The following is an 18,537-nucleotide window of genomic DNA, read 5'->3' as shown; positions in this document are numbered from 1 at the left end:
TTTATATATTTTTTTTTTTTGTTAAAATTGTCCACAAAGAACTTAGACATTTCGACTCATATAAAATGAAACGATTGTACATATTTGAGCGCCTTAAGGCGGGGTTTATGATTCATTTCTCCTACCAAAAGTAGGATCACTTTTTTCAAAAAATCAATCCAGAATGGTTGTAATTCTCAGACCTAACTTCAAAAAGCTTAAAAATTTTAAACTCATCGAACAAGGATTTCGGGAGCTATAATTTTTCGAAAAATTAGTCCATTTAAAGTTTTCCCACGGTTTTAAAGTTCTCATAGCCGAATCTGTATTTTTGAAATCGAGAATGAAGGTAAACATCGATTCATTATTTATCCATTTATACAAAGTGTTCTATTTGGTTTCGATTTTATTTATTAATTGTATTAAAAAAAAACTAAAAATACTCAGGTTGAAAAGTGAAGTTATTCCCTAGTAAGCATTTAAATTTTTCTTCGTTTAAAAAGAAACTCTTGAATCATATGCTTTTCGCTGAACGTCAGTTTTCAGAGTTACAACCTCTGAGAGCTCTGGATATTTTTTTTTTAAAAAACCTCTTCAAAGGACAACGTTGAGAAACAACGAGAACAATAAGAATAATATGTTGAATACATATTTACTTTTCATATAAGTTGAAATACCTCAGTTTCATGTGGTACAATTTTAACCAAAGTTATATACAAATATAGCTATAAGTCAGTTTCAATATGTTTTAAAATTTAGGGAAAAAAAATGTTTGAAGCGTGTAAAAACTACAACCGAAAAAGTTCTGGAAGTCAAGTTCCTTTAGCCCTTGTGTTTAGAAATTTTTCAAAAAAAATTGCACGAAAAATATTTCTCAACGAAAAGGTTTTTCGTTGGACAAAAGATGTTTATGATCATAAAACTTAGCTTGTGTGTTTCCTTTAGTTGAAAAATGTGGATTTAAATGGTTAATTTCCCCTGAAGGATAAATTAGAAAAGAAGAAGTAAGAAAATAGGAAAAGGAAATCAGTGGTTGAAATTGATCATTATTTGACGACGTCCTTATTATTACCATCCTTAAACATGCTAACCCATTTTTGAAGCTTAACAAATTTTTAATATTAAGTCTTATCGAAAAGCGGTTTTCACATGAAATATTTGTCATAGTTTAAGATTTAGATCAAACTGTATTCAAAAGAAGTTGGCTGAAGGAGACCAAAGTTAACGATGAAAAACAATTTTGGCATGGGACCTTGTACTAGGCCTAGGATCAATTGTAGCCTGCAGCACATAACATTTCACAGGTTTTAAATTAAGCTTAGCTTAGCTTGATTGACTACTCACATCTACTTTAAGTCATTGCATCCTACCATTTTGGTGGAGAAGTGGGGAAAAAGGATATAATCAGGAAACACTTTTGACGAGTGTTAAGATCTTATTTTTGAAACCTGTTTTATATGCTTATATCGTTAACTATCGTAATCTTATTTTTTTTAATAGAAAAATTATGTGGTTGGCTTTGTTAGAATACAAATAAAAAATGAAGAGTTATCGAGCTTTTTAGCCTAAGTACGGGCATAATCCTTGCTGCAACGGATAGAACTTCTGCAAATTTTAGTTTTATGTTTGAGAGATCATATAAAAATTTCAAAAGTGGCGTGATATCTAAGATATTGCAGTTTGAATAATAGAAGTCCAAAATGTCCGATTTTCCTAGAATTGCTGTATTTCAGGTCACAGCCAAATTTTGTAAGAAAATTGTTTAAATTTAATCAATTATTTGAAGAAAATGTGAACGAAAGATATAGTCAGAGTAAAATTTTATAAATTGATTAACGGTCGGATTCGATTATCCGTTCGAAGAAAAAATAGAGGTGAACATACATGTAATTTTTGAATTTGGTGCACCAAATTGAATCTAATCAAAATATAGATGATTGTTACCCTTATGTAAATTTATAAAGTTTTTCATTATTGATGGAAAAAAATGATTGCCAATACTAAGGTTTTGAAATTTGGTTAAACTTCTATTATAAGATCCTTTTCTGTTGAAGTTTAACAAAAAAGAATAAATTTGAAACATTGACAGAGGAAAATTTTGATATTTAAAAATCGAAAATTGAACATTTTTAATGATACAAAATTCTATCCTTACGAATAGTTAAAGTTACTGTTAAAATAAATTTGGGATTGATGTTAATGTGATTCAGTGAGTTATTTTAAGGTTTTAAATTGATAGTTTGATGTGATCTTACTGTCTTCCTGGGCCCTCCAAACTCATCAAAATCAAAACTAGAGTCCGTTATCAATACTCCCACAACAGTGGACATTAGACCGCTGCACTTTTTACTCCCATAGGTTTTTTCCTCTGTTTTTCCCCTATCTATATCTCAGAATTATTTCAACAAATTTGCATTCCAACTTCGAATAAAATTAATTCTGATTTTTTCTATCTAAAAACCCCAATCCAATGCATTCGATAAAGGAATATTTAGTGGTAATCGATTGTGATGAGAACTTGTGGGCTTGACAATCACTAAATAGTATTTCGTTTCACAGCGAAGTTTCAAGAAAAAATTGACAAAAATCCAATGATCTTTATCTATTGCAAAAATGATGGTATATTGTTACTCTGAATTACTGGTAACTCTCATTTTTTTATACAAAAAAAGGAAGCCTATGAGTTTTAAAATTGAAAAAAGGACAATTCGACACACCCTTTTGAGCATACAGTCAGAGTTAGAAAAATAAAAGTTAATGAGAAGGTTTGAAATTGAACATCAAAGAAATTTCGAATCAATAACTTAAAACTTACACACATTAACTAAAAAATAGAACTTATGTTAGTCTGATTTTATTTAGTGTTTGAAAAGCAAAATGACTTAAGTCTATGAAGCCGGAAAACGTGTTTGAAAATAAATTAGATATTCTATCAACTTTGTAAATGGACCACCAGCTTTCGAATTCACTATTCCGTCACGAAGAAACCACGTTTCTTCGCCATAAAGGATTAAGATTGTCTAATCAACTGGTGTCTCCGCTTCGTTCTAGATAAGAAAAAAAAAGAAAGAGCAGAAAAAATTGAATCTTACCTCGAGAACGCCACCCGGTAGAGCTTGGCTAGTTTGCCTTCCAGTTCCGGATAATCCTTCTTACCGAACATTCCCCCGACGACCGTCATCAGCCAGTAGCGCCGATCCGTCGGAGTGACATTGTCAATCGAATGGTCTCCGGTTCCGAATCCTGGTGGACCCCGAGACCCCGTCGGACCTCCTCCCCTTCCCGGAGGACAATCGAAGATGCACAAATCGTCCTGCCCTCTGCCAGCTCCTTCCCCGTCCCCATTGCTCCGATCGATGTAAACCGTTGCGACCACCGTGGCAGTTTTAATGATTGCGTCTTCACTGATTGGAAACCGGTCGAAGGGATTAAGTGCTGGGCCATCGCCGGATCCGGTCCAGAAAAAATCCCGGATGTCCTGCTCCGAGGCGTGCAGGTAGTTGCCTATTATGTAACCGTCTGCGTGCGAGAAGAGGAAGAAGAAACCGAGAAAGATAAGGTTATCCGATTAGTGTCGAGACAGAGCGAGTGACAAATCCGAGAAAGGAAATTGTTTTCCAAATGAACAGAGAGGTGAAAATAATTATTCGTGATAGTTTTTACAACTGTTTAAACAATTTCCGATAAAATTTATCTTTTAAATAATTTTTGAAATAATGTGAATCAATATCTTAATATATATTTTTAGATAGTTTTGCTTAACATTCCTATGTTTTAAACGTACAAGCTAAATATTTTATGAAAAAAAAAAGATTTTTTTTCGCTTCAGATAAGCCATTTTAAAACAATTTCAAAGCCTCTTTATAAAACCGAAAAATACAGTAAATATTTTTAATGTGAAAATTATCTTTTTAACAATCAAATTTTTTACTTATATTCCTTATAAGATAGAAAAGCGTTTTTTCAATGAAGTTGGATTTAAAAACGGAGTTCATAATTCTTGGCTGGAGTTTAAATTATTTTGCGGAGTGAAAATAGTTCCAAAAGATCTTAGCGGAAATTTTAGATTCACAACAGAATTAACTTGAAAATTGATGTCACACACTCGAAATAAATGGTTTTTTTAATCAGCTTCTATCGTAAGGATTTTATGTCTTTGGGTTCTTGTTATCAGCTTTCCAGTTCTTTTTATACGAAAATATTTTTACTCTTGTATTAAAATTGTGTGCTTATAAAAATTGAAACAGATATCATGGTAACGTCCAGTACCAAAAGTTTGCTTGGTTGAATATTTTAGAATTTAAAATGTAGCTCTAGTATCAGGTATCAAAATAGGCTCAATAGCAGCATTTTATCCAAATATACGGGTAAATGTGCCCTAATGTGGCGATAAAAAAAACTAAAGATTTTTTCGACAAACTACCTTTTTTTAAAGAAATATATTTACTTGATTTATATTATAATTCATATGTACTCTGGGATTATTTAAATGACAAAACAGTTCTGCAGAAAACCTTCGCAAAATGTTTGTGTGGAAACTTCTTTTGAAATCAAGATCAAAAGTTTAATGCCATTCTTGAATAAACAAACGAGTTAGCTAGCGCACTAGCTTTGATGGTTTCACCTTGCAATGCTTTGATTTCTGTCTTAAAATTTAACTCAGAATTTTAATTTACCAAAATACCAGAAAAAAATTAGTAAAATGAACAAACATGAATCAAAATCTGATTTATCTGTAGCAATAAATTTACTAAAAAGAAACGCAAAAATGCACTAAAGCAGACATTGATGCCTCAATTGATAGCAAATTTCTTCTTTAATGAAGTATCGACAACAAAATGATAGCATTTTTTTATGTTGATTTTCAGGCAAAAGCGAGACAAGGCATCATTAAGGTATCAAATTTTGTTTTTAGATAGCAAAATAAAACGAAAAATGATCAAAAGGTGTAGGCTTTTCCATGACAGCAAACCTAGGTATCAACAAGGCGCAATGACTTTCATTTCTTTGCAAATAAAACAACAAACACAGCTTCGTGTCAAAGTTGATATAGAATACAGTCTTAGAACAGAAACAGGTATCATTAAGGTATCCTAATTTTTGTTTTAATTTGAAGCTAAGATCAAAATGAGATACCAAATATATATATTGGAAAAAAATAATCAATACCCAAGCAGACTTTCATGTAAATGTGGTATCACTTTGCTCGAATAAAGGTGATAAAATGCCAACATTTGGGTCTCACTTTCCATATTAGAATACTCCATTGCCAAGTGAATGCCAATGAAACCTTAATGACGCCTTGTTCAAAATTTGAATATCTCGGAATCGCAAGGATATTTTTCAATGATGTATTGACAGAATATTTCAGGAATTGAAATGAACTAGCTCATGGTGTTTTTATCACGAAATTTTTAATGTATGTGTGCGAGATTTCGAACATAGTATGCAGAAACTTTGCAAAAATCAAATTGATGAATTTTATTTTTGGGAAAAGTACTTCTTAAAAAATTGCTATTATTTTTTCAGATTTGTAAATTCTGTACCCAATAAACAAGGTTTGGAATAAATTTGCAAAGTCGTATTGTATCGTATATAACGAATCTGTTCAGTTGTGTTATTCGAATGAAAATTTTATCATTCCACTGCATCAATAACTGCTATACTCATTTAAAAAAAGGTCATGTATTAAAGGGTTAGTCGACGTTTAAAAAGGAGTTTTGAGGGCTTAATGATGCCACTTTTGGTTTAATTTGATACTAAAATTTGGCATCATAGTGCTATCAAAACTAGTTTTAAAACGTTGACTAAACGAGGCATCATAAAGGTTTCAGTGAAACCTACACTTGGCCTTATCTAATTCGAAAAGTTTGATCCAAATTTTGGCATTGTACCACCTTTATTCGGACAAAGTCAGCAAAATTAGGTATTATTTCGCATAAAAATCTGCTCAGGAAACACTTTTCAACATTCTTCTCAAAGTTATATCTACAGAGGCAATATTGAACAAAATGTCAAAAAATGTAGGGTCAAGTGGGGTAATTATGAACACGGGGTAATTCCGAACAAGTGCCATACGTGCTGCTGTGGGGGATGAATGAACATAAAAAGTTCCAAAAGTGGTAGTTTAACATCCTATTGATAGCTGTAAGGTGTTTCCGATCTGTTTTAAAATCATAATGATATCATTTAAGATGTTTTAAAAAACCATTACCTCGTGAAACGGAAATCGTTTCGGACAGTGTTATCTAAATGTTTTGAATATCTGATCATAGGAAATCCAGCTGGAATGTTGTTATCACCTGTTTTACATCCAGTTTAAGATGCTCTGTCTGGATTTCGAAGAAATTTTGAAAAAATTATTCGCACTTATTCACAGATGAGTGTTCATATTTACCCCATAGTTTTCGTCCTATGGGGTAATTATGAACACATCTTCTTATGCATTTCCTGACATTTCTAATGCTTTTTAATGGTCAAATGATTTATTCATCAACTTTAGGGGCCATTCACTAATTACCCAAGTATTTCCAGACCCCTTTCCCCTCCCTCTCCTTGTAAGAAATTTCTTAAAAAACTACTCCCCCCCCCCCCCCCTTCTATAACATCTTAACACATTAACGACCGTGGTGAAATCTTAGCCGGGAAACATCAACAGTCGGCATTTATATCTCAGAATCCACTGGACCAAATTCTATAAATTTCATAATTAAATTAGGTCTGCAATGTGTTAAGTTTTGAATTTTCGGATTGAGATTCGGATTTACAAAAAAAAAAGCTATGCCAGTTCTTTTCAGTCTGCAAAAAACTTTTGAAACCCATTTTTTAAACTGAAATAAAATTTCAAATGTGGAAAAAAGTGAATAATACAGAAATTTTGAAAAAAGCTCAATTCGTAACCAAATTTAAACAAGTCTTTATTTTGTTTAAGTCAATTTTTTTACTTTTCTACAAGCATGTTTGTTCATGTTATGATTGGGTCCTTTACATTCATGTTTTAGGGAAGCTCATTTAATAGCTTAAGTACCTACGTAGGGATTGCTTTCACAAATCACAGTTTAATTTAAAAATTAATTCATCAAGGTTAATGTCAGCTCTGTTTGTGTTCAATGTATATGTAAGGTACAGTGAACAAATGCGTATTACTTTTATTTTTTCTTATCTAACCAAAGTGCTCAGCTCAGGGAACTTTAATTCATTAAATCCAAAATTACGTATACTTCTTCGATTAATGATCTTGATTTTACTGATAGTCAACCACCAGCAATTCCGTATTAGAGGACACACCGAAATTTTATGTTCAATGTCCTCAATAACTTGAGGACAAAATTCACAAAACATCGATGTACCCGAGCCAAAGCGAAATTGTTTCTCCACGCACATTATTTTTTCATTCACTAAAAGATACCATGACATCTGATGTTCAGAAGAAATTGATTCTGAAAAAACATTTTTCCAAATTTTAATCCAGTTTCTGTTAGTGTATTTTTGCATTATGTGTGGGATCGGCAAACGCTGAATATAAAGTTCATAAATATATGACGCCGATGGATTTTCTATTACTCTCTCGGGTAAACAAGGAAGTTCTCAAAGAAGTGTTTTGAGATAATGTGCGTTTATAGGAAGATTTTTCAAATTTGGGGGATTTCCTGCGCTAAAAATCATGTTGACAAAATAAGTAGTTGTTCATAATTTTATAAATTTGGATATAAGCAATGCTGTACATATAAATTCAGGCGATATTAATCCATAGTAAATAGTGATAAAAGCTTGCTTTTCGTTGATAGAAAAAAAAGGCAGTCAAAAGTTTTATTGGTAATACCAAAACCGAAAACCTGTATCCCAGGAATAGTTCTCTAATACCGAATACAGGTTTTACATGCTTCCAAAACCAGGTTTTGGGTAGTTGATAAACAATAAGGTTATAAACCAGACTTGAAGAAATGTTTAATTTGACTAAAATTTAAATTCACCATTTGTTTACAAAATGTTTGCTGATCGAGATTTGATTCATAACTGTGTGAAATGTAACATTATTATGAACCTCAAATTTCTGTGGTCAACAGTAAAATATATGAAAAGCTTTGATAAATTTAATTGGTGAATAAGTCCACAAAGCAAAGATCAATTTTTCTGTATGTTTGGACAACGTGCTGCTATTCAGAACATTAGAATTACAGCAAATAATAATTGTTTATGTGTTAAATCCGGATATCCGGACCCAAATTTTTTTTCTTGCAGTCTAATTTTTAACTAAGATACTTTTTTCAATGTTAATTTAAACCTACCCCTTTTCTGATAGATACTTTTTTAATGTTAATTTGTTCGATATTTTTTTTTATTTGGTGCAAAATAAACATCTTTTGGTTGAAAATTTTCTCTTTCAGTTTGTTGAGGAAAACTTCGGTAGTACTTCATTTTTATTTTTTTATTTTTTTGAAAGAATAGAGCTACTTATGTGAAATATCATACAGGTGACAAAAAAATTTATAAGTGTCAATATTTTTCAAAACTGTCGATCATATAGAACTGACAAGAACTGAAAAAAAAATGACTGTTCACTGATCCAAGAAGATTTTAATGAGTGTTTATGTGAAACAACCCTTCAAAAATATTTTCGAATTTCCTGTATATGTATAGGTTGCAATTTCATGATACCTCGCACGTACGTAAAAAGCCAAGCCCACGACATTTTGGTAAAGACTTGATGTTTGCTGAGCAGGACATTTCAAACGGATATAAAAAACTATCGAGTAACCTAACTCGTCTAAAATTTCACACGTATGGAGAGGTCCTATCAATTAAAATGTTCTGTAAAGACATAAAGAAACGGAAAAAAAGAAACCAACCAAAACGTAAAAGATGCAACAAAGAAATTAAACTCTCGAAACAAAATATAGAAAAATATCAATTAAAAAGAACACTAAATAGCTATTTCTCTATTGATATACATCTTAATTTTGATTACATTTGTTTATTTTGCAAGTTTTGTACATGAATTCAATTAAATTTTTAGGAAACAACCCATTTTCTTGTTACTGCTAATAATTTTCATTATTTGGTGTTGAATTGAGATTTTCTGTCACCATATAAATCATAATGGACAAGCCTCGGGGTAAATATGAACAGCGTTCGGGGTAATTATGAACAGAGTTTGGGGTAATTATGAACATAATTTTTTAAGTAAAAAATCACCATACCCTGCTTACTATGGATAAATGTAACGTATAACTACTGTTACTTTTCAAAATTTTATACCAAATTCGTAATCCGTGTTCATAATTACCCCTAGAGAGTGGGGTAAATATGAACAGACGGGGTAATTATGAACAGACGTCCCAAGGACAAAGGTTGCGATCAAAAAACAAAAGTTGTTCTACAGAATGATTAAGAGCACGGAAACATTCATTGATGGAAGATTTTCAGAGTTTGTGATAATAAATTAACGAAGGTGGCTGTAATTGTGCCAAATGAAGAAATTTTGTTCATAATTACCCCACTTAGCCCTACCTGTATGTTATGGAACCGGAACACTTTTTGGATGATTCTCCGAAAACTGGCGACCTACTTTAAATCCAAACACATTATTTTTCGATTCGATTAGCGGTTGGAGTTTAATTGTCACGATCTTAACAGAAAAATAATTGAGGAAAAAAGTAATCAACCTTACCCCGTTTTATGTTACCTCAGAATCAGATGTTGGAAATCTTATTTTATAACTAAATTTAGATTTAGAAATTGAAGAATTGAAACCAGAATTGGTAATAATAAAACAATATTTTCTTATTTCATCATTTAGCAAAAACCTTCAGGAAATAATAAATTATCAGATTTTCTCAATCTGTTTTGAATAACCAAACACTTTTCTTTAATGTTTGGTTTTTTTTAAATATGTGGTGTCATAATTATTTAGAAGCATTGACAGCATTTGTTGTGAGCCTAGCGCCGGTATGGAGAGGCTTAGGAAAATATTGTGGATAATTTCATTTTTTTTTTTCAACATTTTGTTCTCCAAACATGTATGTATAATTTTTATTTGTTAAATGACAGAAACGAAAACAAGAAATTCATTAAAGAGTTCATAAAGTGAAAATTTTTAAATCACCACAAATTACAAAAATGACATTTTTTTCAACAAATTTTTGCTGTAAATATTATGGATACGCAGATTGTTTTATAAAAGGACGTATAAGAAGTATTAAGAGATATCGAAATAAGTAAGTTGAGAAAGAGCTTGTGATATAGCTCAGTTGGCAAGTCAGTTACTTCCTGAGCCGATGTCCGTGAATTCAAGCCCAAGAGTAAAAATTTATCACAGTTGTACCGAATAACTGCATCGTTGATATAACCCGCGAATTACATAAAGATGTTAAAACGACTAAAATCGAAAAAAAAATGGAGAAAATTTGTTTAAAATGGTTATTTCATATATTTCGGACATAATAACTCTGATTTTTAAATGAAATTCAAGGGAATTAGAAGGATCATGGAACAGATAATATTGAAGACTCATTTGCAAAAGCACTCATCCCCTCTTAATTCGCTTTCAGAGAATGAAAGATTTTTCACCAGATATTTAAGATCCTTTTCATTGACTGAATTTAAAAAAAAAATTTAAATATCATAACCCCCCCCCCCCCCCTCAACAGGCAGCTAGGGCTGCGCCTGGTTCAGGTGCACATTAGGGTGGCTCAAAATTGTACTATGTCTGGGATGTTGGGGGCTCAAGCTTCAAATGATACCTTAGGGTGTAAGTAACAATACTTTATATGGCGGCGACTCAGAAAAATGATGTTTAGAGGTCGCACTGGTTCGATTTTTGAAAAAAGGCCATTTTTTCGAAATTTTGTCCTAATAACATTTTCAGATCTTGAAAAAGTATCAAACATGTGTCTCTAATATTTTTTAAATTTTCTTTATAATGTAAGTTTTAAACTAAAAATTTATTGGGACTATTTTGGACTCTCAATTTGTATGTATGATTTTTTTAATTACACAATACTGTGAATTTTTGTAAAAAAAAAATAATTAAAATTAACAAAAAAGTGTACTTTAGATTAAGATTTTTAATCAATATTGAATTTAAAAGATGCGTGACGTTAAAATGTGTAACTTTGCAGAAGAAAGTGTATAGCTATGACTTGTCGTTTCAAAGTAATTCAAGTTTTACTGTGGAAAAAAGTCACAATTTTCAAATTTTTGCTAAGAATTGTTCTATATTATGATGTTGTTGAGTTTCGAGCAATCTAAGAACCAAATAAACTTCTGATATCAAACTTTTTCATCGTTTTATCGATCCTTCAATCAGCAGAAACAACCATGACTAGTTTCTAGATTTTTATTTTAAATTTTTTTAGTGGTTGTAGCCATAACACATTCACCAAACCGTCACCCAAGTATGGGTAACACGACCTTCAATCAATAAAAAATCTAGAAACTTGGAATGGTTTTTTCTGCTGATTTAAGGATCGATAAAACGATGAAAAAGTTTGATATCAGAAGTTTATTTGGTTCTTAGATTGCTCGAAACTCAACAACATCATAATATAGAACAATTCTTAGCAAAAATTTGAAAATTGTGACTTTTTTCCACAGTAAAACTTGAATTACTTTGAAACGACAAGTCATAGCTATACACTTTCTTCTGCAAAGTTACACATTCTAACGTTGCGCATCTTTTAAATTCAATATTGATTAAAAATCTTAATCCAAAGTACACTTTTTTGTTAATTTTAATTATTTTTTTTTTACAAAAATTCACAGTATTGTGTAATTAAAAAAATCATACATACAAATTGGGAGTCCAAAATAGTCCCAATAAATTTTTAGTTTAAAACTTACATTATGAAGAAAATTTAAAAAATATTAAAGACACATGTTTGATACTTTTTCAAGATCTGAAAATGTTATTAAGACAAAATTTCGAAAAAATGGCCTTTTTTTCAAAAATCGAACCAGTGCGATCTCTAAACATCATTTTTTTTTTGAGTCGCCGCCATATAAAATATTGTTTCTTACACCCTAAGCTATCATTTGAAGCTTGAGCCCCCAACATCCCAGACATAGTACAATTTTGGGCCACCCTAGTGCACATACATTTCTACGTTCGAAAGATTTTGGATTGAGTTTTAAATAAACAGAATTGGAATTGTTTTTTGTAAATTTTATCTGTCAGTAATAATGTAATTTAAAGTCTTAAAATTTAATTTTTTTCGAAGGCTCGCAAACAAACACCTCTTTTGATGAAATCAAAGCGTTAGGAGCAAACGGGTTGCTCTGGGCCCAGAAAGATTCAGAAAGACGATTTTTGGACAATTTATTTTTTAGGAATAACATCATAACATGATCTTTCATGCATTTTTAAATCATTTACCATCGAAATCGAAAATTTCGATTATCTGGATTGAATTTTTAAGTCGATTTCTGACCAATTTTTTTTTTTTCGTGATAACTCCAGATTCAACTTTTTATGCATTTTTAAGTCATTTGGCATCAACATTAAAATTTCGATTTTTCTAATTTCCGTCGTTTCCCCCATTTGTGATTTTTGAGGGTAAAATACCGAAACTTTGAGCGTTTTGAGGCACCCTTAAATCCAGTCCGAGTGAGCTGAAACTTTGCACAAGTCAATTTTTTCGGTCTTTCTACATGGTCGGTTTCTTATGGTTGGTTTTCGAAATTCAACATGACCCATTTGGCTTGATGTATAGATTGAGTGTTATTTTTTATATTCATTTTGTAAAAAATATTTATATTTAAAAAAAGGTTACATTTTCCAAAAGCAAGCATGTGAAGGAAAAAATGGAATCTTATCAAATGGCAAAATATACGATAGTAAATGATAAAAGTTCCAATAGTTTACGATAGACATATTTTACCAACGGTCAATGGATAAGTACGGGTTTTACCATCCTTTTCTTTTTGTGATGATGTCGAAGAAAGCATTTTATTTTTAATTTTAAGCTTGACTGTAGTCCGTTTCATAAATGAAACATAAATAACTATTTAATAGTTTTATGAATAGAAACTGAGTAGCTACTTGTTTAAGTTAACAAAATGCTTATTTTTCTACTGAAAGTTAATCTCGACTTCAGTTGTTTTTTTTTTTTTAATTAGCCTTTAATACAATTTGTATTGGATTTACCGGTTTTGGAGAAAACAAAATACGGTTTTGGAAAAACCATTCTAATGCCTGCAAAATTTTCGCAAAATCTGACCATGAAGAGGGGTCGTTTGAGTCTCAAGCATGAATGGGTTCTAAAGTTATTTAGCTCGAGAGGACCGAAAATTACTGATTTCACATAAATGATTGATTTTTCCACTATCCGGTTGATTCGTACGAACAATTTTCTTGAAGCCTGAGTTGAGAAAAATATTTTACTAGAAAACCGCAACACGATTGGACTTTCAACAAAAAAAAAGTTCAAAGTTTTGCATACAACAGCAATAAGGATCAGCTAAAGTTATATTGGAAATGTGTGTTAGACGATAATTATAATTTGCGCTTGAAATACTTATTTTGAATTGTAATAATAAAACATAAAAATAAGTACGTTGACACATTTTCACACAAAAATAAAACACTATATCTAGGGAGTTTTTTTTTTAATTTTAAACTTAAATCAGTGAACGTGAAATCAAAATATTTGAAAATTTATAATTGTATTCCGATCTTTAGAATTCAATATTTTATCTCAATAATCTCTCTTTAATCCTTTTTTCGATTGAAAGAAATTTGTGGCTAAATCGCACCACTCAGTTCCGATACTTAAACATACATATATGCCACAATTTCTCGATTTCAACACCCCGATTTAGAATTCAATTTCCCCACACAAAATCCGGATGCATAACAAAGCGGCTCTAAAATCGGAATCGTCGTAAAAGATGATGACGGCGCGTACGAATTCTGCACAACATGACAACAAAATCATCGTTTCTCCAGCCTACAGCTTCAGCTATTGACACGGTCTTAACAATAAAACACTTATCAGGGATTAAGACACTTGTCAGCATCAGTTACCGATTCTTGTGATTCTCGTTGAGCCATTCACATTCGCGCACACACACACATTCACGTATCAGGAAAATAGAAAGGAAATGACTCATAAAACTTTTCACACCCAGTCATCCATTCATCGAGATTCACTCAACTGAAAAGTCGTCAATGGCATCCCTACCGTTGACGTATCAATCGACATGTGTGTAGGCAGCAGCAAGAAAATGTTCGGAAAAATCATAAGCCGATTGGCATCGCGCTTTTCTATTTTTCCCCCCAGTAAAGAGCCAATCATGGCGGCATTAAATGTCGAAAGTGGAATGAATCCTTTGGTATTTTTTTCACCATTTTTCCTCCCTCCCTCGATCATTGAAAGGAAATTTGCCATTTTGTGTCACAATTTGCCAAAACTGTTAGCTGGAATGGAACTGTTTTCAAATTTTGATATTTACTAGCGAAGGATAAATGCGTCCTGAATGAGCGAAAAATGATATAACGTGAAGCATAAATTCGGGCGCATAGATGGGCACAGATTTAAACCATGGCCAGGTTCCATGATGTGATGGGCTTTCGTCTGCTGGTTTTTTTTAATCCAACGAATCTCGTTCGTCATATTTTGTTCAGGAAGTCGATCCAAAGTGAGTATTTCGTCCATCGCACACATGTAGGTGGATTAATATCCGTTTTCGGCTCATCAAATCTAGATCGACCATTTCGTCGATGGATGATGGTCGGCCAAGTTGAACTGTCACTTTGCTCTCTTTACTCTGCGGCAGGGCTGCATTTCTAGGAAAAATCGAGCAAACAAATGCGATTTAAAAGTTTATCAAATTCTAAAAATTAAAATAATATTTTAGATTTTTTCGAATACTAAAGTAAGGAAATTACGTCAATTAAAATAAGCTTGTTGGATTTTTACATCTTCTCATTATTATTAATTTTTTTTTCAGACATATTTTTCAAACGCCATTTCCACACACCTTCCAATTTTCGTTCTCCGTCGATGGTTTGACAGTAATTATTTTTTGCATAAACTGAATTTCGCTCACCATTCCTTTCATCTTCTCGATTTTCGGTTGATTTTTCTCGGTGATTTTAAAATAATTTCCATATAGTTAACGTTTCGGTTTACTTTATTAAAATAAATCAACTATCTTCAGAACTGTTTCAAAAAACGGAAAAAAATTAACTTATCAATTAAAAAATTTAAAAAAATATCTTCTTACACTAAAGCTATGATAGCCCCAACAGGCGTATAATAGCTTTAATGTAAGAAGATATTTATTTAATTTTTTTTAATTGATAAGTTTTTTTCCGTAATTGAAACATTTCTGAAGATGGTTGAAATTTGTTTAATGAAGTAAACCGAAACGTTAACTAAATGTAAGTAATTTTAAAATCACCGAGAAATATCAACCGAAAATCGAGAAGGTAATTATTTTTTGTGATTTTGCCATTTTTTATTCGAACGGGATCAAACGGGTCGCTTTCGAAATTAGAATTCAGTGAGCAATAATAACACCACCAAAAACGCTAAATGAATATGGAAATTGATTCCCAAAACTATTCCCCTTTCTGATCAGACCATCACACAACTTTTGAGAAAGATATTTTTTTTTTCATGAACAACGTGAACAACGTTGTTCAATACCAGAAATTTTCTTCTTATCTTCTTCTATCCATATATCATTTTTCAAATCTTGATGTTTTTACTAAAGGAACACAATATCCACTGATGAGGCCGTTAAAATTCATTAACATTAACGAATTTATTCTCAAAAAAGATTGTTAATAAATAAATATAAAATACCAAAAATACAGATTCAATGTTTATTATTGGCAATTCGTTCTCAAAAAAATCAAAATAATGTTGATTTTTTTTAAATAGAAAATTGATTCAATTTAATTTAAGGCAGCACACATCTCAATATTTCCTTTATAAGAATTTCATTCAAACCAGAATTTAAATTCCAAAAAGAAAAATCATTTGAACAATTGAATATTACACCTAAATTTAAAAGATTAAAAATAAGTTATTCTTATTCAGAAAAATATCACACTAAGTTTGTTCCAAATATAAGGTCATAAAAAATTTCAGATCTCCTATCTACAATTTTAAAAAAGCCGTTTAGAATAATCAATAACCATCAGGATAAAAAAAATGATGTAAAATCATGTCTGAATAATAAAACATTGAAATTTCATTTAAGTTTGGTTTTTTTTTAATGGGTTGATTGTTAAAACTTGAATTGGTGGTATATTGAATTTGGAAAAGATGTAAGCATGAATTCACGAGAGTTTTTTTTAAGACAAACACATTTTTAATTATTTTGCACCTAAGAAAAAATAATCATGGACATAGTCGATAATCGAGTTTATTTTGGAAATTTAAAGGAAGCAGAGAGGGTTCAGTGATTCTAATCAGAATTAACATAATTTTGGAATTTTTAAAATTTAATGTTTTCTATTTTATTTTATTAATTTCAGAATTTATTTCTTCTGTGTTTTGATTTTTTGATTTCTTTAATTTTTAAATTTTTTTTATTTTTCAAAAATTTACAATCTTTATTTCATTGATTGGATTTAAAAATTATTAAAACTTTCGATTTTTTAATAGTTTTTATTCTTTTAAAGATCAATTTCTTTTTTAATTTTTGGATGTTGGAGTTTGAAATTCTTTATTTCGATTTTTCGATTTTATAACATTTTTGTATTTTCTTTTTTTTGAATTTTATAATATTTTGATTTTTTTAATTGCAAAATTTTCTGATTTTAATCATATCAACTTTGTGATATTTTGATTTTTCAGGTGACGATTTATTGATAAAAAAAATAAGTTTTTTTCCTAATTTTAGAGTTTTTGATCATTGATTTTTTAATATTCTGATTTTTTATTTTATAATGATCTCTGATGTTTGATTTTTTGGATTCTTCTATTGAACTTTTAATTTTTTTATAAATTTTTTTGATTTTTAGGTTTTTTTTATATTTTAATTTTTTTAATATTGATTTTTTGGTATTAATTTTTTTAAATTTTGTTATTTTTGATATTCTAATTTCTTAATGTTTTGATTTTTATTAATTATTTTGGTATATTTAAATTATTTAATTCTATCGATTTGAAAAAGGAGATATAAAACATAAAAATTCAGTAGAACAAATTTCAATACGGCACCACTGAATTCTTATGGAGAAATGCTTTTAATAATGTGATCTCTGTACTTACCCCTTCCATTTCATATTTAAATTTTTTCCACAGAAAACTTTGTAAAAATAATTGATAGAAAAGTAAATATTTTTCATCAATAAAAAAGTAATACTCATTTTTATTCTGAAGTATAAGTTTAACAGTTCATAATTTCAACCTTTCAAGATTTCGATTTAGGGTACTGAAAACTCAATAACACTTTTGAAACAGTTTCCAATATGAATCTTAATATTCAAAAAAAAAAGTTTCATTGTGTTTTCAGAACCCAAAAATTTGGAATTACTAAGCATAGATACTTTAAAATTCGGTAATTTTTTTTTTAAATAAAAGACAAATCCGAATAAACATCTTACCTTGATAAATTCATGATATCTTCAATTTTTCTTCATTACCCTTTAATGCACGCTTGCTGAAAATGCAGACATAAATATTTCCTGAAAAATTGCTACATATCTCTGGTTTCTCAACCTATAAATACAAAATTCATAGTTATAGAAACTTCGATGCGACAAAAAATAGGTGTAAACAATTTTATTGCGAAAGTTTTGTGATTAAATACCTACTCACAATCCAGCACAAAGTAGAATTTAAGTGATTGAAAATCTGAATAATTGCAAATTCACAAAACGTTTAAAAAAAACAGCTTGCAATAAAAAAATCGTCACAAATTTCTGTGTTGACGGTTCATTGATCGAAAATTATGTTTTTGGCTGTGGTTATGAATTTAAAAAAAGAAATCTAAGAAAAATACATTTAACATATTGCTTTCTGTTCATCTTCAACTTAATTTTGTCTACATCCAAATTCCCTCGAACCTGGAAAATGGCAAAAATACTACCAATACGCAAAAAAGGGAAAAGTTTTGATTTAAACAATCTCCGTCCAATAAGTATATTATGTACGTTATCGAAGGTGTTTGAAAAAATTTTGAAAAGTCAAATTACTGCTTTTTTGGACTCAACAAGTTTACTGAACTCTAATCAATCGGGATTTCGATCTGGCCATAGCACAACTACAGCCCTTCTTAAAGTGCATGATGATATACATGCTACTGTTGACAAAAAAGGTATTGCGTTACTGATGATGATAGATTTCTCCAAAGCATTTGACCGGGTTTCTCATGTAAAACTGTTAAGGAAACTCTCAGCTAAATTCAACTTCTCGGCCGGAGCTGTAAACTTGATCCAGTCATACTTGTCTGGAAGATCGCAGATTGTAAGCGTGAATGGATTTTGTTCAGACCCTGTTTCTGTATTGTCTGGTGTACCTCAGGGCTCAGTTTTGGGTCCCTTATTATTCTGCTTGTTTATCAACGACTTGCCATCAATTATCAGCCACAGCCAAATACACA

The 18,537-nt window shown here is 30.6% G+C and overlaps 1 protein-coding gene across 3 annotated transcripts in view; it reads right to left on the bottom strand.

Annotated features, from left to right (window-relative positions):
* The window catches only part of LOC129757748 (uncharacterized), a 104,004-nt gene that overhangs the window by 36,860 nt on the left and 48,607 nt on the right, over positions 1-18,537 (bottom strand). For all 3 annotated transcript variants that reach the window (XM_055755039.1, XM_055755040.1, XM_055755041.1), the window contains exon 2: positions 3,072-3,498. In XM_055755039.1, the coding sequence (XP_055611014.1) occupies positions 3,072-3,498 (427 nt within the window). The remainder of the gene's footprint in view (positions 1-3,071; positions 3,499-18,537) is intronic.

Source organism: Uranotaenia lowii, chromosome 3, assembly GCF_029784155.1.
Source record: "Uranotaenia lowii strain MFRU-FL chromosome 3, ASM2978415v1, whole genome shotgun sequence".
NCBI lineage: Eukaryota > Metazoa > Arthropoda > Insecta > Diptera > Culicidae > Uranotaenia > Uranotaenia lowii.
This window is presented reverse-complemented; position numbering and strand designations above follow the sequence as displayed.